The 26,711-nt window shown below is 43.8% G+C and overlaps 1 protein-coding gene across 1 annotated transcript; it reads right to left on the bottom strand.

The window, feature by feature from the left end:
- Window positions 1-7,134: 7,134 nt before the first annotated feature.
- On the bottom strand, window positions 7,135-25,007 carry LPL (lipoprotein lipase). The gene is made up of 10 exons (XM_075136282.1): window positions 24,736-25,007; window positions 17,459-17,622; window positions 17,146-17,325; window positions 16,420-16,531; window positions 14,300-14,533; window positions 13,820-14,062; window positions 12,589-12,709; window positions 11,606-11,788; window positions 10,320-10,424; window positions 7,135-9,316 (listed from the first exon to the last, which is right to left on the bottom strand). Exons 1-10 carry the CDS (start codon window positions 24,818-24,820, stop codon window positions 9,271-9,273), a joined length of 1,473 nt encoding a protein of 490 aa, XP_074992383.1. The 5' UTR covers window positions 24,821-25,007; the 3' UTR covers window positions 7,135-9,270.
- Window positions 25,008-26,711: the final 1,704 nt, after the last annotated feature.

Here is a 26,711-nt window from a genome sequence, read left to right on the forward strand (position 1 = left end):
CTGTGTGCCTCACTACGCTTCTTTATAGCACTTCACATGTCTGTGCATGGTGACAGCAGTATTGACAGGTTTTCTCTTACAGGAGAAGATGGCGCAGAATCAAAGTTACCAAATCGATGAAAGTGCTTTGGTAAAGGCAACAAAAATATTGTTGAAGAGAAGCTGCCTTGTGATGTGTTCTCCTGTGTCAATCCTTAACCAAAAGATGTGGTTTACTCTTGGTCCTGGATCCAGACTATTCTTTTCTGAGGTTTGTATCCATTATCTGTTTTCTGGCATAGCTACTGTCACATTGCAGATGTCTTTCCTTAAGGCAGAGAGCTGTACGATGCTTCCCCCAATGTAGCAACACTTGAAATCCCCATCTTGAGTACTACAACAGTGATTTAGGTGTTCCCAGAGGTGAAGGTGTTTCATATTTATCACGACATATATTTATCAAGAGATAGGAGTAAGGGGTCTTAATGTCTCTGCATTAATGTGACAGTCCTTCACTACTTGGTTGCATTGATTCTTTCAATTTTAAAATGTATCAATGTAGAAAGAACTTGTATCACAGAAAAAAAGAAATCGATTACTGGAGTTTTATTAGGCTCAAATTGCACCACTGACCTAGCTTGACCTGTAGGGAGCAGACAATTAATCCTCTTCTCCTGCAATCAAACTGTTATGTGGGATTCATCAAATCCCTGTTCCAAATCTTCAAGCATCTCTTCCACAAACAGCTGAATTTATTTCCACTCACCATCAGTTTACATAATGTAAGAAAGTCTAGTCTGGCAGAGTGGTAGGAGAAACCTGAACTTAATGCAGTGTTTACTCCATGGACAGCCTTTTCTTCAGTCCAATATGGAGTATGCTACTTAATTCAGTGGTGAAAGTTTCTCTTCAAGGATTTAATATTCTTTGTCTCATCTTTAGAAACGTTAAATATAGGACTCAAACTCAACTATATAAAATATACATTTTGGGGTTTTTTTGACTAACACTAGTGAAAGTTAATCCTCCCAGCAACACACATACAAGACCTTGTAGGGAGAAATGTGTTCCTACTTAACAACACTGTATGTACATCAGCAATGAATACTATAGAAAACAGGACATGGACTGAAGAGGATATTCTTTACAGGATATGGATCCAGAGTCCTCAAGTTGCATAGAGGAAAGTCCAAATAGGAGACTACTACTATTTCTTTAAATGAACATATAGTGCAGTCGACAGAAGATGGTTTCACAGGTAGATCCTCTTATTCTGATATGTTTAGTGATCAACTCATGGAGGACTTGGAAACACCTATCTTGTTATCTGAATATGGTGCCTTTCTCTCCCCATCTGTGGTGGCTTTTAGACTACAAGCTGGGGTTAAAGGGAAAACCTAATAGGAAAGGCAAAAAAATGTTGCAGAGTCCTTAGAGAAGTAGCTGATGCAGGCTCATCTCCCAGCTGGCTGGAGGGGAGATAGTCTTGCAAAGAGTAACACACAAATTCACCAGGCTCCTAGGAGGCCATGGGACAGGGAGCACAGGGCGTTGTTGGTAGGGGGAAGGATGCTGAATTCTGCAAGCTTGGTCAAAAGAGAAATAAAAGGAGAAATGGAAAACAGGATTCAGCAGCAAGCTAGTATAAGTTTGGGGAGAAGGTCATAGAGGCTTAGTCATACCTACACAAAGATGTCCAAGCATCTGGTCCATGAAATACAAGTTCTCCTCTCTGGTTATTTAAAAGCTACTTTTCAGAGCTCTTTGCCAACTTGGTTACACTTTGTCTGCAAGAAAATGCTCCTATGTAACTGCAGTTACCACTAACCCTAAGATGTGCAAGGAAGTCTTGAAGGCAATAGGACTACTACCTTGACAGCTAACAAGGTGCCATCATGGGAATCCTGTCAGAGAATGGCCGAAACAAACAAAGTGATGGTCAGGGACCAGTCATGCAGGAGAGGTACCACTGAGTAACTGAAATGTCTCAGAGAGGGGTGCTTGAGCACTGGCAAAAAGCCCCAAATAAACCTTGTACAGAAGGTTTGCACTCTTGCCTTTTTCTGATGCCTCCCATGCAAATTCAAAATGATGCTTTCAAATGCAGAGGGGGAAAATGACACCCAATTTTTAATGCAGTTGGTGCATAAGCCTTCCACTAAAAAACATCCAGCCACAAAAATGCCATTGTTTTTATGCTCCAAATTTAAATCTACATGTCTTAAGTAAGGGAGTAAAGTTACTGTCAAAAGAATGTTCCCCAGCATTTCCCTGATTTCTCCCCAGGGTCTTTAAATGCACTGATGTTAAAAGAAAAACAGAGCTACAGCAAGGCGCATGAACACAGCTCTATAAATAAAAAAGAAAAGGAAAAAAAAAGCAAGCATCTTCCATTTCTTGAACTGGCCATTGTGTAGGCATTTGCTTACTCCATCACTGCTCTGTGCTCAGGACATTAAGAGAAGACTGGTATTGGAAGCAGTCTTTCTGTTGCACTGAGCCTGCTCTGCGTCTCCTGTCTAAGGCCTGGGAAATAAAATCAGAGAGATTAAGATCTACTTTTTACCCTTGCAGTGAAAAACCTTGCAAGCAAAGGGCAAAACTTTGCCAAGATAAACAAGAAAATTTGGCTTAATTTTGTGTCTGGGTTATAAATACATTAAAAAGGGGGAAAAATTAGTCATATATAAATAATAGCTCGATTACATTCAAGAGTACGTGGGTGGGTGTTCTGGGTGGAATAATTTGCTAAGGTAGAGCTATTCTTCCTTGCTTTTCCTCTTCCTCTTAATTTATTCTTCTTGCTGAATATGTGCTTCTACTTTTTAACTTTTATTTATATCTTGCTCTTCATTCTGTAATCTGGGTGATCTTTCCATAATGGGTCTTTATACACTTTTCTTTATGATTGGTTTGTTATGGATTAAACATTTTTAATAGATATCAACATGGTGTGAAGCACTTAAGTGTATTCCTAGCCTCAGGTGCGCTCTTATATTTTCTTGATGTCAGGAGAATGTGTATTTAAAATCAAGGGAATACTTAACAGCTTTACTGTGCTAGTCTTGGTATGGCTGATTTCCCTACATTACAGTAGTACAGTACTGTACAACCTGCTGCAACACGAAAGACCCCCCCCTTCCCTCTTGCCTCTTCTTAGACATTTCTGCTTTTTCTTTTTGCTTTTTTTTTAATTTCAGTTTTGTTTTAATTTCTCTCAAAATTGACACTGACAAGTAACATAATGCTCCAAAATTTAGACTTCTGTCAAGCCTCCTGGCTGTTGAACCTCCCTGCTACAGATCAAGGAACCACCTGCTGTAGATAGGCTATTTCCCATTTTGCAGCTTGGCAGCAATGACGAATTTAAGAATCAGTGTGACCATGCCTGGCTTCAGAGCAAGACCCAGCAAGGGTCTGGAAGGGGCACACCACCTGAAACATGGTGGTAGCGTGCCATACAGAGCAATGAGCTGGAGTTACATGAGAGCATCCCTGCGATGGTTCCCATTGCCCATGGGACCGTCTGGCCTGCCAGAAAGAAGGCCAAGGCAAACAGGGGGTTTGCTTGGGATTGTCTCAGTCTCGTACCCTCCTATGGGAGCCCCTAGATGTTAAATGAGGTATTATGTACCATGTCTTTCTCTCTCCTTCTTTTTTTTTTTCCTTTCTAATTTTAATTGGGCGCTATTTTCACCACTGCAATTATGCTGTTTGTTCTGGCATCCCATAGATAAGCAAGTCTGTACTGGCCAAGAGATGCTGGGAATATTTGTGAGAAGTCATCCAGAGCTAGTATTTAACCTAGTGCCTGAGCAGGTCATGACCTGACATTGTGTGCACTCAGTCTGGTAACGCTGCATAAGAGGGGCAAAGGCAAGAAAGCTTGAGCTGTGCTTTCATTTTAAAACTGGGGTATCATGCCAGGTGTTAGGAAAGCACTCAGGAGCCACATTATCAACAAAAAGACTTTTCCCAGCCTCAGTGGAATTTGGATTACGCCTCACACTGGGAGGGCAGAGTTGGCCTTTTTACCAGGAACATGAGCCTGGTAGCCCTCTGCTCACATCCAGAGTCAGCCATGGGACAGGTTTTTAATCCCAAGGGTTAAGGGAGCCTTGTGCAGCAGCAACCTCCCAGGCTGCAGGAGGAAACCCCAAAAGCTCCTGAACGCAGCATGCCACAGGAAGGAAGCAAGGGCTTCACCAAAGCCTGAGGACCTAGCAAGGAAACCTTTTGAAGTCTTTTTTTTAATGCTTCTTTTGAAAAAATGTGGCTATTCTTAGCATCTTTTCAACCTGTTCTAGCAAGGGAATCTGTTCCTACTGCTCCTAATTTCCATGGAGCACCTGTGCATACGAGGAAGCGAAGCTGGCACTGGCAGTCCCCTCTATTTGGGAGTGTCCTTGTTTCACTACTTAGAAGATTCCAGGTTTACAGCTAATTGTGGGTAAAAAAAACTTTGGTAGGTGGAGCAACACGAGACGTGTCCTCACTTCCTGGCGCTTTTGAGGACAGACACATGGCCAGCCAGGCTGTCTCACTGCTTACCAAGTGGTTCAACATGGTAGGGTGATGAACAGTAACAGAAGCTCTCCAGAGTCATTGGCAAGAAGCGAGACTAACGATATCAGTTTACTTCCCACAGGAAGGGCCTACAATGAAGAACACGGTGTTTATCTGACATGAATGGTTGGGAGATTACATCATTGGACATACACTGCACCCACACACTAACACCTGCTACACCCAAAGTGGTCCCTGTTTAGCATCTGCTTTTCTGATGTGGATTCATTGTTCTGGCTGAGCTGACTTGAAATGATTTAGGGAAGCATCCTGAGCGTTGCTGAGCAGAGATAGCACCACACACGGATACAAAGGCATTGTTGAGACAAGCTCTACATGGGATGTTCTGCCAAATGGTTCCCTTCCCTTCCTCTTCTCATTTCCTTGTTCTCCTTCAGCCACTGGAGAATGCTAATCCCTTTATTTGTTTATATGTAAGCTGGTGACCTGCTACAAAAGACATTTGGCTATAAGACTTTTCTGGAAAGAGGCAGTAAGAGAAGCTGGAAATTTCTTTCCTGGTGGCATTGGGATTGGTCCTTTGGACCTAAGGATTTTAACATTGTTATGTTTGGATTGACAGTCAGAATATGGACAGCCTTGCATTGACAGCTGTGAACAAAAAGGAAAATACTACAGCTACTTTAATTCTTCCCTTTTATTGAAAATTTGTTTTCAATATCTGTTTTTGACCAGCTTTAGAAACAACACATTTGCAATCTCTTGCTCATGCAAAGCAGCAAGCTTCTGACATTTTGTTCACAACACACAGAAAAAAGCAGACATACAACTATATCTGAAGGGAGAAAAGCATTTTCCATAGCTAGTCATCACAGTTTGTGAAGGAAAAAAAGTGTTGGTATACAAAGATGTGGGATTTATACAGGCCTTCATGATTTCAAGGCTCATGGAAATCAACCACCCACTTTACAGACGTGGAAAGAGGAATAGTTTCCTAACTGCTGAATTAATTGAGTGCTTTCCCAGCTTTTACAGAGGAACTAATCTTGATCTTCAGATGATAAACTATTATTCTTGCCCTCTGCAATCTAATGTTTAAAGCATGTGCCCCCTGATGTGAAACCGGGTGCCACATTTCAGGCACTTATGAGGAATATGGTGCCTCAGCAGGGGAGTCAAATCAGCTAACTACCAAACTGCTGATTGAGTATGGAGACACCTACAGACAGCACATTCATTGCTGGTTCCAAAAATTTCTCAGAATGAAATATGTAGGAATAAAATCTAGGCACTAGATACGTGAGTCAGGACTTCCTTGCCTTGCAAGGAAGGTACATTGGCCGAAAGCTTTTTCTTCACCCTCTTTCCAGCCAAGAATGGCTCTTTCTGTGGATTCAAGCCATTGTTTAGTCATGGGATGGTCTATCCCCTCCATAGCCTGCTCTGGAGGCAGATGGCAGGGTGAGCAGGGATCATCACTTTTCCTGATGTGGCTGGGCATTGCAGAGCAAGATGCAAGAGTAACAGGGTCAGGGATGGCTTTGAAAGCTCACAGGGGAGACCTGGGTTCTTGTCCCTGCACCAAAAACTATTTCTCTGCTTTACCTAAGAATGTGTTTAGGGTAGTGAGGTTGCTGTAGCTTTAAAAAAGTAGTAATATCATGATGCTTTTAGGAGATGTGGTCACAGGCCTTGTATTGTACAACTGTAGGAGTCCTCCTAGCCCCCCAACCCAGCCACTGACACATGGAAAACAGCAGTGTCCTTAGAACACCTGCTGCCAGCATTTCCATGCATTCCCTCTCTGCAGATTGGATTCCTCCTGTCTTCTCTCTCCCATTCACTCCCCCCAGGGTACTCCCTACCCCCCTTCCCTTCCCTCTCCAGTTCCTCCCTTTCCCTCTTTCATCCCTCTCCCTCCATTCATCCTTTGCCTTTGTGCCCATCCATCTTCCATTGCATACTTCCCCTCTGCTTTCACGAGTGAAGCTCTGCTCCTGTGAAAGAGAAATCTCTGACCCAGTAAGAGTGTTGCTCCAAATACTCCTAATACTGTCCCCCATGTGCATGTCACTACAACTCTCCTTAATTCTGGTGCTCCCCTTCCACAGGCGTTGGTAGAACCTTGCTGTGTATCACACAGAGCAAACTGTTCTGGTGACATCCACTCTTGAGTTCAGCTGTACTCACAGCATGTGCAACAAAGTGATTTTTTCCATTACTCCCTTAAGCAGTAGTGGTGGTAAGGGACTGGTTCTTGCCTCCTGTACCCACAGGGTCAGAAGATTTCTATTTTGGTACAGCAAGGAGCAGAAGCATAGTTCTGACATTTGCCAAAAAAGAGGAAATGAGCCTTTCGAAGTAAGGGCTGTTCTTAAAAGGGCATGAAACTTGAAAGCCACAAACTGCAGGTGACCAGCTGCTTCTCTTGTGATGGGGATACTTGCTGCCACATAGTGTTTCCTTGATGTCTTGACACATGATTTTTGCATTTCCCAAAAGGAAATGGGGAAAAAAAAAGAGTCTTATCCCATCTTTTCACCCCAGAATCCAAGTAAAAGACTATGGCCTTCACATAAAACATATACAGCAGATTGTTTCATCAAAAGGAAACTAGTGACTTTGGCATTAGTTCGAGAATTTTATTAAAACCATAGGTTTCCATTCTGTACAAAACAGAGGAGCTTTCTTTTTTAAAAAAATGTATTAACCACATAAGAAATAATGCAGTATAAGTGGTTTGTTGATAAAAACCTCTGAAAGCTATATACAGGATTAATACCACACAACTGTATTGATGCAGAGACTGTCAGCAACTTTAGCAATATATACAAACTACCTTTACACACATAAATATCTTATTTACAGCTAATAAATAACATCCAAAGCTAAATCATGTGTCCTCATGTACAAGAACTTTCACTATTTTGTATCAGAGTTCTGCATGTGTTTGTATTTGATCCTGTATTAAGAGCACACCTGTTCAGACACTTTATTTCCAAAGAACTTAACTCTTAAGAGAAAATTGCAACAAAATGTGAAGTCTATAGGGAATAAATCATTATATTTATTTTTAGAGGTCTCAAATGCAGTGGCTCAATACTCAGCCCCACCCTCAGTGACTCATCACATCTCTGCTGTAGTTTAAGGGTTAGGAAATCAAATGTGAGCAATTTCAGAGTTATTAATATTCCAACATATTGCACTGTTCAAGACTTTTATCCCCAATGTACTAGCAGCCATGGCTGGAAAAAAAACACATTGTGCACATAAACACATATATGTTGGTTTTGCTTTCAAAATGGGATACTGGAGAAATCACCACCTCCACACTGTCTTGCACATGCAGGAAAAGACTACAAAACCCAGCATCAATAGCTCACATTACACTTCTCCACGTATCTACCTTCAAGCCCTTCTGCCTCCCCAGTATTTTATTTATCTTCTAGAAAGCTAAAAGAGGGCTATTGAACCTTTCAGAGCACTAGAAAAATTATGTACTGCCTAAAAAGGGGAAGCAGAATGCCTTCAATGTATCTATTTTTGGCAACTTGCAGCATGTCTAATTCAAGTGTTTTTCAGAGCATTCATTCTTGTGCATCACACAATCAGACTCCTTTGAACTGTCACAGCTCCTGCTCCTTGCCGAATTCCACCTCATGTCAGAAAACCAAGCAGCAGCTCCTAGGATCTAGCACTGTATCACAGCCAAGCAACAAATTGACATGGGTCAGTGGCAGCCACAGTTCCAGTACAGGGAAGCATGAGCATGCCTGTCACTTGTCAAGTGGATTCACTTGCACTGAAGACTGCATACAGCAGCCACTCAGTTGCATGATTGACGTTTGGTTTCAAAGAGCAGAGAAACTGTCACAGTTTTGGCATATGGGATGCAAGCAAGTAGTGGGAAAAGAGAAAAAAAAAAAAAAAATCTGTTTCCTGCAGTTTCTGGTAGCTCAATTCCTTTGCAGTTCCTTATTCAGACAGTGTTGGAGGCTACATGGTTTCCTTTTCAAGGAATGAAAGCACAGATGAAAAGTTGAATGTCTGCATAGGACACTAGTATTGCTGTCTTCTCCTACAACTGCTATTTTCCAGGGTAAGCTGCATAGAAGTATATAGCTTAACAGATCATACCTATCGCTAAGCAGCACTGGCATCTACCCCCAGTAAAACACATTCATAACCACAAACTAGAAAATTCATCCCCATATTAAGTCAGTCCCTGACACCTTTTAGTAATACACACAGCAAAGGTGTTTTTTCATGAGAAACCTACTCATTTGCTAAACACACACTTGAAGACAATGAACTCCAGCCACTGAACTGTCTGAAAATTCAGCCAAGCCAGAAGAAAACCTGTCCGGTTTCAGAAGACTCTGAAAAGAAAGAAAAGCCAGGTACAGGGCTTTGCTTCTTTTCAATAAATACTAGAAAATTGCTATAGAGGATTTGATGTCAAGAAACCTTGTCACAAGGCACCATGATTAAGCAAAATTACTTATTCCTTCCCAGCACTCAAGCCTTTGGCAAGTTGTTTTGCAGGTTTCTTTTTGGTTTTAATTATTTGGATAATGTATTTTTATGGTTAGTAACTTCGTATGCTGAGACTTCCTTACAAAAAGTCTCCTAAGATAGCTAGGAATAGCAGGCAAAAAGCCAGCAGCGGATAAATATTTCTATATATTTGGTTCTGAACATCCAGTCCACAGGGATGAACAGACTCTCCTCCTCCCCAGTGTGGAAAATCTTCATTCTTATAATTTAAGCAGATTCATAAGCAGAGTTTTCTTTAGAGGCTTTCTTGGCACTGTGGGGGGAAAAAAAAAGACCGATAAGATGAAGAGGAAGACATAAGATACTTGTTCCTTTTTGTCTTATTTTTGAGACTTAAGATTAAAAAATACTACTTAACAGGAAAATAAATTATGTGCATGGGCTTTTCCTGGCTGCTGCTTTATTTTACACATCAGATACACATACAGAGCTCTCAAGGCCTCCCCAGGTCATTGCACTGAAGTGAAGGTTAGCACACGTGCCTTTTTATGCAGAACTAGATCTCAGTCTAGTGTCCCCATGAGACCTTTCACACACAGCAATTGCACGAAAATAAATGTAACTACTTCTCCAGCTCAAACTTTAGTGGATAAAGTCCAAATAAATCTGGCCCCACATTTGAAAGTTTACTCTGGGTCAGAGAAATTATTGATCAAAAAATTAAAGTGCTATTAAACCAAGGGCTATTAAACACAGACTCAATCTCTGATCCAAATCAGAGATGCAAATCTCAGGAAGTCACTCACCTGGCAGTGGCCAGCAGTAAGCAGTGTGCCAGGGAGAGCACCTGCATATGCCTGCTCAGTTTCTGTACCAGCCTCTGAATCCGCTGCTGGCCAGTGAGGGAGGGAGGGCTCTGGACTGACTCAGTACAGATGTTTGGATGTTTTTCAATTAAGGGTAAATGTAGGGCATCTTTAGATAGGGGCAGGGTTCCTCTGTGTTAGTGTCTTTTCTGTAAACCCTCTCTAACAGTCATTTATACTCAGTCACTGTGTGAATGTGAGAGGCAGTGACTTGTACTTGCTTTTCAGACCTGCTAACAACCACACAAGGAGGTGGTTAGCAGAGAACCAAATTAGGGGTTTTTAAGATGCCAAAGCTGCCATAAACAAACCTCAGGTTAGTCTGACCTTGATGCTTCTGAAGCCTTGAGAAGACTAGTCCACAAGTCAACTAAATCGGGAAGTTTTATTACATCCTCCTGCTACCACTCAAGTTTCCCCCAACCCAAAACCAGTAGTGATCACTCATACCCTCCTTTCTTCCTGTTGACAGGCTGCTCCAAGCATTTCACAAATATTGCTGCCTCTTCCCCCTTACTGAGATGTGAGGTGCCCTCTCGAGAACAGAACACCACCCTGTGGAATAAATATTAGACAATCACATGACAGAGCCAGACATATCTTTTTAACCATAAGAACAGGACTGGTGCTTGGAAGCAGTCTTTATGTTTTGCCATGTCAGGCACTACTACTTTACAAGCCTATGAAAAAATTATTTTTAAAAGAGAATTCTGTGACAAAGGAAACACTGTGCAAGAAAAAACGGTAAATGCATTATGCATGGACCTCAAACTGTAGCTGTAACTTCCGCTGGTCCTTTGCATAAAATCTTCTTGTGGCTAAGACAGCAGAAGCTCTCTCTCAAAGTCTCTTGGATCTTTATTTACACCAGTCCTTGTGTGACTTTTTTGTCAGGTGAATGATCTTGGAAGAAAGCCTTACTCCCTCAAATGTTTGCAAACAAAGTAGGTTGCCAATTCCAGCAAACCTGAGCAGTTGCTTTTCTATTTATCAGTACTTTCCCCACCCCTATATTTGTTCAGCTCTGATAACTGTTCTTCGATAAAGTGACTGCCTTGTTTATTCAAAAGAGGAACATATTATTCACAATACTGTACATGACATGCCTACTGTTTTGGGTCCATTTTCTGCTAACAGGTCTCATGTCCAGTGAATATGAGTATTTCAAAAGATTCAGGTCAAAGCAGTTCTGTTCAGACTTTGCTGTTTCAACATGTATGCACTAGCCACATCCTGTAACAGTCATGTGTTTCAGTTTTCACCCACCATTCAGATATTCCGAACTCCTACGAAAATCCAGCTTAATGAAGCAATGATTTCTTGTCTAAATGCACTTTTGGAAGCGTTTCTAAAAATCTCCTTCTAAGCATGTTCTTCACAAGAAAACCTGTGCAAATGTCCAGCAAGAGAAAGGAGGAGAAGAACTGCAAATACAATTAGAGATGCTGGTTCTTGGAGATCCTCTCTCGCATATTATAACTAACCTGAGGCACATGAGACAGTGGTATGCAAATGAATTATTTGGGAGTTAAACTACAGATTGCAGATCCCAGTGGAAGCAAACAACTGAACCTGGCTGACATAAATGTTGGTTTGGTACCACTGGAGCCCTGATTATCAGCGTTGCACCCTTTTGTAAATGCTTTCCATATTTTGTCCCACCCTATGAGATACCAGGAATCAAGAAATACTGTCAATTACAACTAATATAGTTTATAACAATCAAAACAAGTTACTTTTTCTGAGTTTCTCCTGACTTCACTCTGACTCTCTGGATGTCAAATGTAAAAGGAGTCCACCAGTCTGACCAGCTGAAGAAGGTGTCTTTCTCCCACTGCAGCTTCAGCATAAGCAGGTCACCAATGTCCACTTCTGTGTAAATCAGGAAGGAGAAGGTCTTGTTTGAGGAGACTTCAGGCCTGTGGAGAGGGGAATAAGGAAAAAGAAAAAAAGTGTAAAGAAAATAAAGAAAATTAAAAGGAAACACAGAACCAGGACTTTATGTACTTTAGAGAAGAAGGAAGCAACCTTCTCCATAGCTCTGATGGATGGAATAAGGAAAAAGACGCCTTAAGCTTTTGTAAAGAAATAAGGAAAAGCTTTCTGCAGCAAGGCTGGTAAAACCCTGGGACAGACTGCCAGACAAGGGGTGTCTTCTCCAGTGCTGCTGGCTCTCAGAGAAGCCAGACAAGCACCAGCCAGGAACAGTTTAGGTTCCTCAGAGTAGAAGATAGACTTTGGTGCTTTCCAGCCCCATTCCCTGCCAGGCCAGGTGGAGGGATGTAAGCACAGACTTCTGCTTATTTGCAGAGCTGTAGAAGCAAATCCCATGTAGCCCTCAGCTTCTGCACTGAGGCCTTCAGATCCATCTCCAGGTTGCATTCTGCTTTTAAGGAGCTTTAACACAGCTGGAACATGGCATAAAGACACTGAAGAGAGAAGAAAAGAAGAAACCTGCCACACCAGAAAAATTCTTATTAGGCTGAGCCACAGGTCAGACTTCACATTTCTGTATTTCAGATCTTTTATCATGAACAGCTCCTATAGACCTTAGATCATTAGCTTCAGCAGTGGATGCATCCCCTTGATCAAGGAAAGAGCGCATTCTGGGACCCTGTAAGATTTCTGTAGCTGGAGGCAGAACAAGTTTTTCAGCCGGGGCTTTAACAGATTTAGGTAGACTCAACAGTACATTGCAGTTATTTCTGTGGCTACTCACAGTGTGAAAGCAATGTTCTCACTCTCATCTAGAGTGCCATAGAGAGAAATCAGGAATGGCTGATTTGTCTTCGTCGTATTAGTCTTTCCAAAGAAATGGATCTTGACCTGGTAATGAAAGACTGGAAGAACACAAAAGGCCATTAGGAAAAAAACAGCCTCCAAAGAGATTGCTGGTGACAAAACCACCCAAAAACCCCCATGCAAATCCTAGGTTGGAATATGCCAATATCACTAAACTGAGTTTAGTTCCCTGAAGGTTATCCAGGGAACTATTTCTGTGAGGAGGTAAAGATTAGGATGCAAGGGAATCACGATTAAAAAACACCTTTGCAGTTCTTGGAACCAAACTCTGTATTTAAATTGACTGCCACTATGATAACCCCAGAATCTGCAGTATTGCCTTCAAACCTGTTATAAATGTGTAAAACTTGCCGACCTTGACTTGAAACAAGTAAGCTGTGCCCTCCTCATACAGGAGCCTTGGTGAAAAAAATTCAACCCACTGACACTGCAGATTAAGTACCAAATGCCAACAAAACACTAGTCTTGCAGGTGTTCTAACACTGCAGGAATATGCCCTCTCATTGCTGGTCCATCACACAATGCACACAATGAGCATAACACGTGGCACAGTCAAAGCTAGGGAGGAAAAAAAAAAGCAGTAAAATCCAACTCACAAGTTATTTCCCTAGCTGAAAGCCTTCCAGTTCTTTCTGGCAATGTCCTTCTCAGACCTACCACTGTGGCAATGGGAATCAAGAAGTGCTGTGATATTTTAACGAGGGCTGGTGCTCCTCTGGCAAAGACACTACGAAAGGCCTAAGTCTGATGGTTACACATCTTTAAAGAAGTTGCTCATCAGGCTGAGCTCTGCTGATTATTTTCCCAGCAGTAGGACAAACTCATCTGGATGAAAAATACTGAAAAAATTTGGAAGACTCAGTTGTTCCAAGTGACTGGGCTACAGAGTAAATCCTCTTAATTTTGCTGCTTAGAAACTTGTTACAGAATAATACCTTTTTGCATTCTACCCCCCACCACCACACCTTGAGTAAGATGACACTGTTTCTTTCAGACCGCACTTTAGCTTGCGCTTAATGACAAGCTGCAGGCTTGTGCTCACCACAGGCACCAAAGCAGCCATATTGTTATCTGCAGCACGCACCCACCCTGACACACAGCTGAGCAAAAGTACCACTCTTGCTCACCAGTAAGCAAGAAGGACCTACCTTTATAGGGCATCTGAGCACGGGTCTTCAAGTACATTTTGGTGTTTCTCTTCGTTCTCACTCTGTTGACCTTGTAACCCAAATTGTTGCAGCGGTTCTTACGGCAGCTCAGGCAGAGACCCTTCTCAAAGGCCTCCTTTGTGTTGCAGCGATAGGCCATGCTGGGCTTTTCCTCATAGAGGAGAGAGTCAATGAAGAGGTGGATGGATCGTTCATGAGAGCATTTCACCAGCTGATCCACATCTAGAAAGAAAGAAAATGTGTAATATGTATACTCACATGCATATAATGATATAAACCCCCATACTCTCGACAGGCACAATCCACTACGCCAGAGCTGGGCTTTATAGGGTGACTTTTAAAAGCACTTAAAAGAACAAGTTCCTGTGCCTCTCAAAGAGATCTTTGCTTGCAGGAATCCTGCAGGCCATTGAAGATCTCCCTTTGGATATTACACTGTTTGTTTCAGAGCAGCCTCACCTGCAAAGCCTTTTTCAGCAATCAGACGGAGTGCTTCTCCCAACTTGCAACCTGGCTGGAAGCCTCCACCATTAGGATAAATATCGATGTGTCCAACAGGCTTCTGGATCCCAATGCTGCGGTCTGGAGAGCCTCGAGTGTAGGTGTGTAGGACATCCACAAAGTCAGCATCATCCGGAGAGAGGCGGGTGAGGGCATCAGCATACTCAAAGGTAGGACCAGCTGGATCCAGCCCTTTATGGGGCAAACCACAAAGGAAAAAACAGATTATTGTCTGCCAAAAACACTGACAGTGATAACAAATGCCAAACTCAGCTACTACATTGGGCCGAAGTATTGCATATGGTGTCAGTGTCACTGCAGACATTACACTGGGATGATTTAAGTAGCATTCATCTATACAGGAGAATCAAATACACTACCTTGAAATGCTGTCACTGTTTAAAAAAATAAGATGTATGTAAACATGTAAAGAAGCCCAGATAACTTCCTCACAGCTGTAGCATTTCCAGTGGATGGAAGAAACAAGCTAGTAAATATTTTCTCAATGTCTTCCTCTCTTGTCAAGAAACAGGAATTGTAAAATTTCTATTTGAAGTGTCTGAAGTGTGGAAAATGTCTTGCTGCTAACACCCTGCTAGGGGAACAAGTGGGAAACATAAATGAGAGTTTCACTCTCTACGTGTCTAAGGGGAAGGAGATTATTATGGTAAACTGTCAAGCTACAGCAACACTGACATCAAAAACACCCAGAACTATTCTGCCAGTGAACAAGTACTCTCTCTTGAATCCAGACAACTACTTGAGAGACAGCCGAAGGCAGAGCTGAGGGGACATGTCTTTTCTGCAGCCCTCAGCTGGGCGCAGGCACCTGGGTTGCCCACCCCTGGTTAGACTCACCCAGTCTGAGCTGCCTCCCCCTGCTGCGAGGCCTTCAGGGACCACATCCCGTCGCTCCCTATGCTCAAAGGTGATGCCACTTTCCCAGGGACGGGTTCATCCTGAGCACCGAGGGCAACCGTGGGGGCATAACAGAGGGCTACTGGTATTTGAGTGATTTGGCAGCCTCAGTGAAAGCAACAAAGCCGCAGCTGGGAGAAAGGAAGGGTAGAGGGACTCGTGCTTTGGCCTCTTGATTTCAATTTGCCACCTCTCAGGAGTCAGCCTTTCCTGACTTGACTTCTGCCTAGCCCACCCCCCAGCATGACTGTGGATCTGAGATCACAGCCAGGCTCAGGTGAAAGGGCAAAGGGTGCCAGGAGGAAGGGAGCTAGGCTCCCATTTGAATGCCGCTCCCAAGCTCTCTCAGCAGTGAAGACACCACAGATGAGTGATTTTCTTAGCCTCATTTGCTGATGTTGGCATTTCCTTTGTCACCGAGATCAGTGTGAGGGGCTCAGCTCTACAGGTGCTGGGCTGTAAACCAGCCCCAGCGCGGTCATGCCTTGTCTAGCACACTTCTCAGCCTCCAAAAACCACCCTAAGCAGACATTTAAGCCTGCATAGGAACAGGGCAAGCGTATGTATACTTCCCTCCTCTTCCCAAAACTCTCCCAGTATTATTTTCAGCCTAGAATATTACTTGAGCCCGTTAGGATTATTTTTTTTAAGTAACACACAGTGGATCTCTTCTGATTATCTGTCCAGTCTCCCTTTGAGCCTATATAAACTTCTTGCATCCACAGCATCCCATGGCAAAGAGCTCTGCAGGTACTACACCCACTGCAGGAGGATCTACCTCCTGTTATTTTTGAACAGCTCCCACCAGCTGCAAGGGATGATCACCTGGACGAAGACAACCAGCTGAAGTTCTCATGCTGCAAGAGATACTGTGACCTTCTCCAAGCCAGGCATTTGGCCAGTCTCAATCACATCCTCCCCAACTAGTCTCTTTTCATGGCCAATGAATCCCTGCCTACTCACTCATTTCTTGTGCAGAAGCAGATCAAGGCTTCTCACCCACCACTTTTGTTGTTCTTTTCTGAACCTTTTCTAGTTCTACTACAGAAACACTTAGGTACTGCCAATAAGCAACAATTATTCAGGTGATTTTCCAGAGGAATGTAATATTTTAGCGTGGAAGAGAGAGCTCTCCACTCTACAACCATGGGTTTTCTTACCAGTAATTCTGTTCACCTTCTTCTTGGTCAGACTCCCAGCAATACCAGCAGCATGAGCACCTAGACTGTACCCCAGCAAGTGGACATTGTTGAGAGGATAATTGAATTGCTCCTGCAGAAGAGAGTGATTTGTTTGAAGTCAAATGGGAAAACATCAGAAGACACAAGGGAAAATGTTTTGTAAACACTGGGATTTTTCTTTGAGCCATGAATAATACAAAAAACACTAAATATAATTAGCGTAGTTTTGTGCCATACTAGGTCACTTGAGTTAACTAACCTAAGGCAAAAATCTAAGCAGAGAGGAATGCAGAATGAAGGACCCAGCATAGGGCTGTGTATTACATCAAAGGTTTCCCCACCAGTTTCTGGATCTCCTAGGTATTTCCCAAAGGCAGGGCAGCCCTGTTTCCGAGGGCCAGCTGCTGTATAATATGTAGGAACCTGTCTTTCATAACTACCTCTCACAGAGCCTTCAGAAATACTGTGGACTCACAGGGCTCCACAGACCACGAGGTGAAGTTTCTGGAATGTACTATAAAAGGTCTCCTTGTGTAAGAGATAACCATTAAATTAAAGCTGGGGTTTTACCAGTCCAGCAAAAGTACTGTCTGCAACAGCTTAATTCCATCTACCCAATAGGAGATGATTAACACAGCTGCATCATTGCTGTTGTGTCTCCTAGGACATTATGTACAATGTGAGACATGTGACTACATGTCTTACCTCCATCCAGTCAATAAACATAGCAACATCCTTTCCCACCAGCTTAGTGTACGCAGCAGATACTGGGTAGTGCTGCTGAGCTCGAATTAGCCAGTCCACCACAATGACGTTCGAATCAGGTTCCCTCTTGTACAGAGCATCCACCAGCTTCGGGACCCAACTTTCATACATTCCTGTCACCTGTTGGGGTTTTTTTAGTGAAAAAAGGAGATATCTTAATATTACCTGTGGTGTATAGACATCTCAGCTGACATATCTAGCACAGTTTATCAGGAGTGCGGTTAAAAGGGAGATTTCTCCCCTTTCTTCTTACCGTCCACCCATGGATCACCACAAAGGTTTTACTGGTATGGTTGAAGTTGCACTGTGCCAGGCTGTCCACCTGCCCAGGAACCAGGTAGCAGACATCTTCATCAGGCTCTGCAGGCGTCCGTAAGGAAAACTTGCTTTCAATTCCATCGAAATTGGTCTCAGTTTCTGCTATGCAAGAGCACAGGAAACATACAGTAATGTTTTAGGAGTATTAAGACAAACAGTTCAGAAGTCACAGGTACGATATTGGAGAGATATCAGGAACGGTCAAGAAGTGGGACAGGTGTTTTTCATTTCCTACAGTGCTCCTTTTGCGCCACAACGGCCATGTGAAGAGGAAATCAAAGGATGAAAATTGCTCCCCCTCCAAGGTCCTGCTAAAACAGTGAGAATCTGGCCAGCTGTCAGAGAGGTATGAATTCCTCATAAGAGTCAGTATTTTCCCCCATTACCTTATTAACAGGAAACCTGTGAATTAGCACAGCAGTGCAGAAAACTGCACAGGAAATTCATAGACAGCACATGCAGGAAAGCAGCAAGTTCCTACCATACTATTACATATTTTGGTGGCGAATCTTCCGCATCACTTCATCAATAATAACTGCCTAACAAGGCTCTTTATAGCACCCAGTAGCTGCAATGCATTAACAATAAGAGCTGGAAAGTCACCACTGTTTTACAAAATGTCAGCTTTAACTTTCTACCAATAGAGAAAAACAGCAGCTGAGAAGATCAGACACCCATTAAGGAAACTGAATTAGCAAAGCAGAAGCCTGTATTTTGAAGGCAGTATTTTTTCAGATCATCTGATAAGCAACACTGCAGAAAAAAAATCTTCCTCTGCCTGAAGCTATTTTGAATCCGGGAGGGGAGGTGGGGGAGTGGGGGGGGCAGGGGGATGGGACGATACAGGACAGGACATGAAGATCATGTCCTGGTGGTAAGAAAGCATGTGATGGCCTGAAAAGATCACTTCTTAAAGAACCCTCTCCAGCTTCCAGCTTCAAAAACCTAAGTTTTCCTTTTGTTCTTGCCAAGGCAGAGAAGTGACTTTAGGCTTCATGCTCACTACTTCCTTTGTCTGGGAAGAAACTTAAATGCCTCGTCTTTTTACCTCTGATTCAACACTTAAGTACCTCTATAACCAGCAGACCCTGTAATTAACTGTGGACTTAAATGCCAATGCTTTTTGAAAATCGGGTCCTACTTTGGCAACTTGCATTTAGCAAATATTGATCGCCTGTTTTCCAAGTCAGCTGAACTCAGGCCACCTCTGTTCTGCTCAGTGTTGTGTTTCCTGGCATCATGACCACCAAGCTTTCACAAACTCCTAAACACACATTAATGAATGGCTCCAAGCCACCCTAGGGAATGCAAAGGGACACGGTGAGGACCTCATGCCAGACATGCAAAACCGATTTCCAATCCCCTTCTTCTTCCCATTGCAGAAGAGGGTTTTTTATGATAACTGGTAGATTTGTCTTTCTCCATAAAGTTGTGCTGCATCACGCAGGGGAGATAAATAATGAACTATTCATTTTTTTCTAAAACTTAGTTCTTCTGGTCTTCTCATCCAAGCTACCATACTCAGCAGGGCCCTGTCTGATGCCTGACCTCACTCAGCCCTCAGATAGCTGTATGAAGTCTGGGAGGTTCCTGCTGTCCTTGGAGGGCCACAGAAATCAGGGTCTAACCGCTTGTGTGAGGTGTAAAACCAGCACAGGCTGGCAACAAATGCTTATCTACAAGCCTCGGAGATACTGCCGTTATCCACAATCAACGGCTAAACATTGCTGGAGCTCATCAGGGCTTCTCACCTGCCGAAAGCAAAGCACACGCAGGGAAGTAACAAGAACTGTTCACTGAACAGAGGCAGTGCTCAGCTTTAGGTTTTGACCTTGACTATGCTAGGCTGGCTAGCTAATCCAGGATAATTACACTGAGGGCCCCCTTCCTGTCTCCTTCCCCTTAAAGAAGGGATAAAGTTTACAAAAAACACCTCCAAACCAGTAGGAGTATTCACCTAATGGTGAATATAAGACTTTACCTACTGAAAGCAAAATTTACCAAACTAACCAAATCCTGATCTTTTTCAGAAGTTGTCCCTTTCTTATATTTTTGCACATTCAAAACTTCATTTTCTCACCAAGAGTACAAAACCCTTTTGTGAAACAAATCTTTAGACTTGCACTATTTACTCTTTAGCCAGAAAAAGAAAAGTCCCAAAGGCTGATTGGTTAAATATCAACCATAACTTTTCACTCAGCAGTGAATCAGTAAAACCTTGAAAGGGCCAAGAACAGCTTTCAACTGTAAGGCATACAATGCAAGGACTTTCAATTATGCATATTCCTGCCCAGCACAGGAAGGCAAACAAGAATAGTGCACCTGCTTACTAGCTAATAGTGCTTCCTTTCATACGTAGATATCATTTCCCTTCTGAATTAAACCTGATAATCATCCAAAATCTAAATTAAATTGATATCCTGTCTTGCAGAGTGTTTTCAATTACAATCACATGCCAGAATTTGCATATAAGTTCAGACCGCATCTCTTTTGGGAAAAAAATTGTAAATTTAGTGTATTACAAGCTTAAGTGCACCGTACTTAAAAGGTGCACTTAGAAAAGTGCACCAAACTTAGAAAGACTGCAGTACAGCGGCACCTACCACTGAAGATGTGCAAAGCGCTTCACATATATTCATGTGTTTCAACCTAAAAATCTTTGGGTGGGATTTAAGGACATAGGAGCACCGAGATGCAGTCACCACGAGGAAAGCAGCAGCTGCAAAGCAACAGCCCATGAGTTAGGGAAATGGTAGAAGGCCTCTCTGCTCATGTAGCTGTGTTGTATGAGGAATTGGAAAGTCAGAAGAAATTGTTAGCGTCTTTTATGCTCACAAGAAGTGTCTCGTTGTCTGATGTCCATATATGCCCAGTTCCCAGCAACAAGATACCCTCTGGATGAGGGAAGTGTGTGTGGTGGGGTTTGTTACAGACTTCTTAACGATGTGCTCATTAAGAAGCTATCTTCAAAAGTTGCCTGAGTTCAGCTTTGCAAATTCTGTATGGCTCAGAGCATAAGATAACTTGTCTGCACCTCATGTTGTGCTGCACACATGCTGCAGTACCATCTCACCTCCCACCTTCTGCAGATTAGATTTTAGAAATACAGTAGAGAGATACGTAATCGTATGTACACACTCACCACACATACTGACATCTATATGTACCATGCTTTAAAACTGCAGCAGAGGAGCTACAAAGCGTATCACTTCAGAAAACTAGCATTTTCCGCTTCTACTTTTGTACCTCATAAACTACCTTGGTCTATTTAAAAAAAAAATTCAGAACCAAACTTTGTCATACACAGACTTCTGTCACAGACCTTTTCCTCGTAGATTTAAAGTGAGAAGTCTCCTTGAATCATGCCCTAGCTGAGCTAGCCTTACACAAAGCCAAAGAAATGCAGAGACAGTCAATGTACACACTCGCCACTGGTTAGTTAATGATGTATTTTAACCTAAATTAATTAAACCAGGGAAAACCCAGAAATGGGGAGTCTTCAGCATGTTTCAGAAAGGTGGATAGAAATTTACCTGAATTTGCATCAGGTTTTACATAATGTAGATATACAAATTAGATATAAAGAAATTTATGTGCATCCATACTGAGACACTGGAGCAGTTTTTAGTGACAAGAATGCAAGTCCATTTTTAAACAAGGCCTTGAAGAGAAGCAGACGTGGAGGTAAAAACATGCAGACAAAACCAAATCCATGTTTTTGCTAAAAATCACACTTTCCCAGGCTTAGTTCAGCAGAGGTATAAAGGCATGTGTATGTGTTATGTATTGCAAAAACTTCCAGGCACACAGTTGCAAATACAAGCTCCTGTTACAAAATAAAGTTTTCTGGCCTCTGCTATATCCTTACAGTTAACAAAGTGACCTACAATGGGATTATTTAGAGAACTGGAAAAGGGAGCAGAATTAAGAATTAAGCCCCCAATTTCAGACCCGAGCTGGCTTTGCTAACAGCCTACAGGCTGTGTTGCCAAACTCCATCATTTTATCAAGCTCTGCAAACTTTCTGATGCTTTTCTTATACCTCTACTTACATAATCTCAGTTTTCATATTTTAAAAAAGCTGTCCTGTATGTTAAGGTATAGGGAATATTGTTGAATCAGAAGAAAGTGGAAAAAAAAAAAGCTCAGGGAAAAGTCAGTAGTTTCATCTTCCTGCTTAAACCTCATGACACTTTGGACTTGCAGTTTGTGAAACTCCATTCAGTTTGGGACTCCTATCAATTTTGAAATCATCCCACCGACTTTACGCATTCTGACACAGTACAAATATGAGTTTTCACACTAATCAAGAGAATTCAGCTTCAAGTTTCCTTCATAGGAAGCCCAAGGCAACCTGGCAACTGATTTTCATGAAGAAAACTGTTTATCACTGGTCAGCTGGGTGGAGAATGTGAGTTTTGAAGAAGTAACAGCATCTGGAATATTAATTGAAAGTTAAACTGCCCACATCAGGCAGGATGCCAAATATGATAACAATGCATTTGCCAGAATCGGTGCACCTGAACTACGGTTTTAAAAAGGGAATCTTTGATAAACAACAATTTCCTAGCCTTATGTATACAGAAATGGAAATACTATTAGCTAGGTTCAAAGATCATTAGAAATTATACTGCTGGACTGTGTAAACTCAAGCCCACGCAGACGTGTGCGCACACACACACATGCACAGCAGCAAACATCTGCACATAACATCAAACATTTACATAACCAGCTGGAGTTAACTGGTATAACAATTCCCCCAGCTGATAACCAGCATTAGGATCATCCATCAATCAGTCATATTGAATTCCTAAATGAGTTCTGAAACAAACCCATGGTCAGCTGTAATAAAGGGGCTGTATCACTGAAATTGTAATAGTTTAATTTGATCTACACTATAAACTGAAAGCAGACTACTGTGTGTTGCAATCCCATGAAACCTACCCCACAAGTCAGGTTATTGTTTAATTTTGCTGTAAAGAAATTATAACTTCAAGTTTATTTATGTCTTCCTTAGTGGCAGAGCCCTGAGAGTATGCTGTCCTTCACTTCCCAAGCAGAGTCAATGGAAAGAGCAATACCTCTGAAAAGCAAGTGGGCCCAAGCTCAGATGCTGAGCAGGGACCTCCCAGCTCAAACCCTGCAGCTGGCAAAACAAGAGCAAACTGCTCTCCTCACACTGTGTGCATGGGTGCTCGCCACTGTCCAAGGCACTCCTGCCAAATAGATCCTTACTCAACTGCTGCTGGGAGGCTTGTAACTCAGTCTAGCAGAGCTCTTGCCATCCATCAGTCCCTCTGGGATATCTGGAATTAGCCCAAGACAATAAAATGCAATCACTGTCAGACTTTACAGTAATACAGAGGAAAGGATGCATGAGAAAGCCATGCCATGCAAGTACTTCCCACACAGAAGAGATTCCAGCAAACTTCTGGGAGTGCTAGTGCTCGTGCTAGTCTCCAGCACACTTTTGATGCCTGACAGCCTCACCTCTGCGCCTTCTCAGAAATGCATTGTTTCTGGAAAGGCCATGCCACAGCTGCCCTGGTAGGTCTATCCCAAACACAGCCATAGCAAAAGCCAGCAGCTTACATCACACAACAGTGTAAGTCTGCTGTAACCCCTGACTCCAGATTTACACTGGTAAAAATAGAGATCAGAATGTATTCCTAATAATGTTTTTATCTTTTCCTGGAAAACCAATGTTATCTTCACCTAGAATATCTTTTTCTAGGTTGTTTATTAAATATTTTGGATTCCTGGAGGGCTGGATCATGTATTTTCCTTGGTTTCAAAACATCTTTTTACTGTGGTGTGGAAGAAATAGTGTGGGACTGAAGGCTTGGGTAACTCTAGGACGACAGCACAACCTGTTTTCATGTAACCTGTTCCTAAGGAGACATAATGTAATCATTAGTAAGTCTGTGGCAAATCAGTTCCTACAGGGATGAAAGCTTGCTCTGGGAAGATAGTTATTTTACTGTATGAAACTTGGAAACTGTGATGAAAACTGCTTTTGGTTGCCTCTGATGGCACAAGATTGGATTCAAAGTGAGAATACATTACTAGGCTGTGCCCTAGCACCCCATCCTCTTACTTTTGAATACTTCCCTTCAGCTTCCTCGTACACAAAGGAAATTACAAAGGCACTCGCAGTGAAAAAAGCAGCAGTTTCCATATTCCATTTTAGTATCACACAGTAGCTCTAAGAGCTACAGCCACATTTTCTTCTAAGGCTGTGGACTTTTAAAGGTAGACATTATGTGTGGGAGATTAGTGTAAGGAAGTAAGACTGTGACAGGGCACTGCTAACATAAGTTTGAGGAGTAGTGGTCTCCTAAAACTAGTCTCTTTGCTCATTAAAGCTGCCATCATGCTGTGATTAACCAACAGAGCATTAGTGAATATCTAATAGTCAACATTCGCTCATGTTGCACTTTCTCTAGCCTGTAGGGTGCCTATGCACAAATGCAGGTACAATAGGAGTAGTGTAAGTACGATCATACATGTATATAGACTGTGAGAGTACACCCCTCCGTTCACTTTTTCCCTAATGGATTCTGCTGCATTAAAGGCGTTAACTACCACCCAAACACATCGTCATGACACTGATGAAACTCAGCCTTGCCTTAGACAATTCGGACTAAGAACGGTAGGAAGTTGGGATGCAGCGCTCCCACGGGATGGGTGAGTCCCATGCACAACGGAGGGCCCTTGGCCCTGCAGGGAGCCGAGGGACCCTACCGTGGTGCTACCGCTGTGCCAACCCGCCTCCAGGAAGGGACTCGTGGAAGCCAGCTAGCTCCAGGAAAAAAAAAGAAAAAAAAAAAAACAAAACCACATCCCAAACCTCCACAGCCCGTGCCGTCAGCCCGGCAGGTTGTGCCTGCGCTCCGGGCTGGGAACCGGCTCCGTCTGTCCTTACAGGATGTAGGTCCCTCCAGCATGGCTCTCCAGAGCCTTCCGAGGCCACCCCACGCCACCCAGGTCCCGCAGCATCCCCAGCACCCCGGGAGAGCCTTACAAAGCCAAGCTGCAAACTCCCCTTTCCCGCCACGCCGGCGACATTTCCCCTGCACACACTGCCCCCCCCCCCCCAAATGCAACAGGCATGCCCGGCAGCTCCCCTGCACCCCCCGCCCCGTGCGTGCTCCGGGCTCCGTCCAGGCCACCCGCACCGCCCAGCATCCCCTCCCCGGGCCCGGGACTCACCGCCGGCGGCGGCCGGAGCCGTGCCGAGAGCAGCCACCCAGCGCAGGCAGAGGCAGAGGCCGGCCAGAAACGCCTTCATCCCCATCTCGCCTCCTCTCGCCCTGCGCTCTGCCGCGGCTGAAAAGTTTCGGTGCAAAAATAAAAAAAATAAGTTTTTAGGTTTTTTTTTTAAAAATACAACTGTTGCGCGAAAATAATGCAATGGCAATGAATCACTCTGGGAGCAGTGCCCCGGCACCCGCAGGCAAAGCTAGGCAAGGGAACCCTCTGCCACCGCCGCTCCCGCCCCGGGCCCTTATGTCCCCGCCAATATGCAAATATGCAAATGAGCCCTCAAACCCATTGGGCGCGCACCGCGGGGCGGGGCCGGCGCTGCCCGAGGGCGGGCGGGATGGGGGGCTGCGCCGCGGGGCTCCCGCGGGGCGCCGCGACCCTGGTCGGCCGCGGGGCGGCACGGGCTCCGGCACGGCACGGCACGGCACGGCACGGCACGGCACGGCCCGGCCCGGCCCCGGGCGCAGCAGGGCACGACACGGCTCGGGCGGGCCGAGACCCAGGAGCTCAGGCCGCGTGCATCAGCGCTTACAGACCCCTCGGCTCTGAGGCCTCGGGTCTGGCTGCCTCCGCCCACCCGCTTCTGCCCCCGCTCTGCCCTCTCCCCCGCCGCGCCGTGCCTCGCCAGCCCTGCCCGCGCAGCCAGGACGCGGCCGCGCCGCTCTCCCCTTGGTCCTCCCTGCCTTTGGCAACCTGGCTCCACCGTGCCTCGAATAAGACCTTCCTTCTTATCTATGCTTTTGCACCAGGAACCAACTGCTAACTGCATTTTCAGTTCAGTGCCTGCAAGGGTCTTTCTGCTGTTCCCTTGAAAAACCTTTGCCGAAACCTTGTTTTGCCAGCACTCAAGGGGATGCAAGTTTGGAGCGTAAATTAATTCACCAGAGATTGCATCTGTACTCTGGAGAAATGCGAAGTTGCTTCTTTGAGCTTTTCAACTGTCTTTGCTCTCCTCCCAGCAATATGGTTTGCAAGCAGCTTTGCGTCGGTGGCCACTGGGTGAAAAATCAGTTATGTAAGGACATGACAGAGAGAAATATTAAATTAATAACAAGACCACTTTTCATTTCACTGTGCAGTGTGTTGTCCAAGGCCCAGCTTGATAAAAAAGCTTATGACACTTACAGGGAATGACAGTTAACAGGGATTCCCTGGGTTTTGCAGTGTGAAGCAAATGGGAGTAACTTGGAGGGTAACCGATTCTTCTCAGTCCAGGCACCTTAGGAGACCAAAATATACCTGGTTCACATTAGCGATGCTATTCCATAAGAGGTTGCTCGAGTGTAGCAGAACTGGGTCACCTTTGCAACGTTAGATTTCATTAAAAGACCAGCAAGATCTCTAAGTGAGAATACATCTCCCCCAGGACACAACTTGACGTTCTTCCACCACCAGCCCCTATTAATATCCAAAAGGCATTGGAAGAATGAGGGTGCAAACTGATCGTGCTGAGACTTTCTTTCCAACTGAGACAACCGGGGCGGCAGGGTCAGGGAGGGGGGCTAAAGCAGTGGGTGAGGCAGTGGGAGAGGGTGGGAGTCAGAGGCAGGGGATGGGAGGTGAGGAGGTTGGGGGTAAGGAGAGAGACCAGCCTTCCTCACCAGAGGATGGTGGTGGTGTGAGCAGGGAAAAATATGGTTTGCGCTGCAGCTTGCTAAGTATTGAGCATATCCTCTGACGGGTGTTTGAGACCCCTGGCACCAAAACAATAGCAAGAATTTTCTCATGTCTTTTTTTTTCCCAAGTGTGGACTAACAATCTTTTGATCTAATTTAGTTGAAACTCTATAGTGTAATTTCCCCCCTAGAAATCAGCCTGACTCTATCTAGGACATCCCTCCTAGAAAATTCCAGTCCCTGCAGGCAACATTTGGCAAACTAAAAGAACAACTAATTTAAAGCAAACTGCTGTAACGGAGACTG

This window comes from Calonectris borealis, chromosome Z (assembly GCF_964195595.1).
Source record: "Calonectris borealis chromosome Z, bCalBor7.hap1.2, whole genome shotgun sequence".
NCBI classification, from domain to species: Eukaryota; Metazoa; Chordata; class Aves; order Procellariiformes; family Procellariidae; genus Calonectris; species Calonectris borealis.

Coding starts and splice junctions, on each gene's coding strand:
- LPL (XM_075136282.1), bottom strand. CDS start 24,820: ATGGGGATGAAGGCGTTTCTGGCCGGCCTCTGCCTCTGCCTGCGCTGG. Junction 17,326..17,458: donor TGGTGATCCATGGGTGGACG/GTAAGAAGAAAG, acceptor AAACCCCAACAG/GTGACAGGAATGTATGAAAG. Junction 16,532..17,145: donor TGTTTATTGACTGGATGGAG/GTAAGACATGTA, acceptor TCTCTTCTGCAG/GAGCAATTCAATTATCCTCT.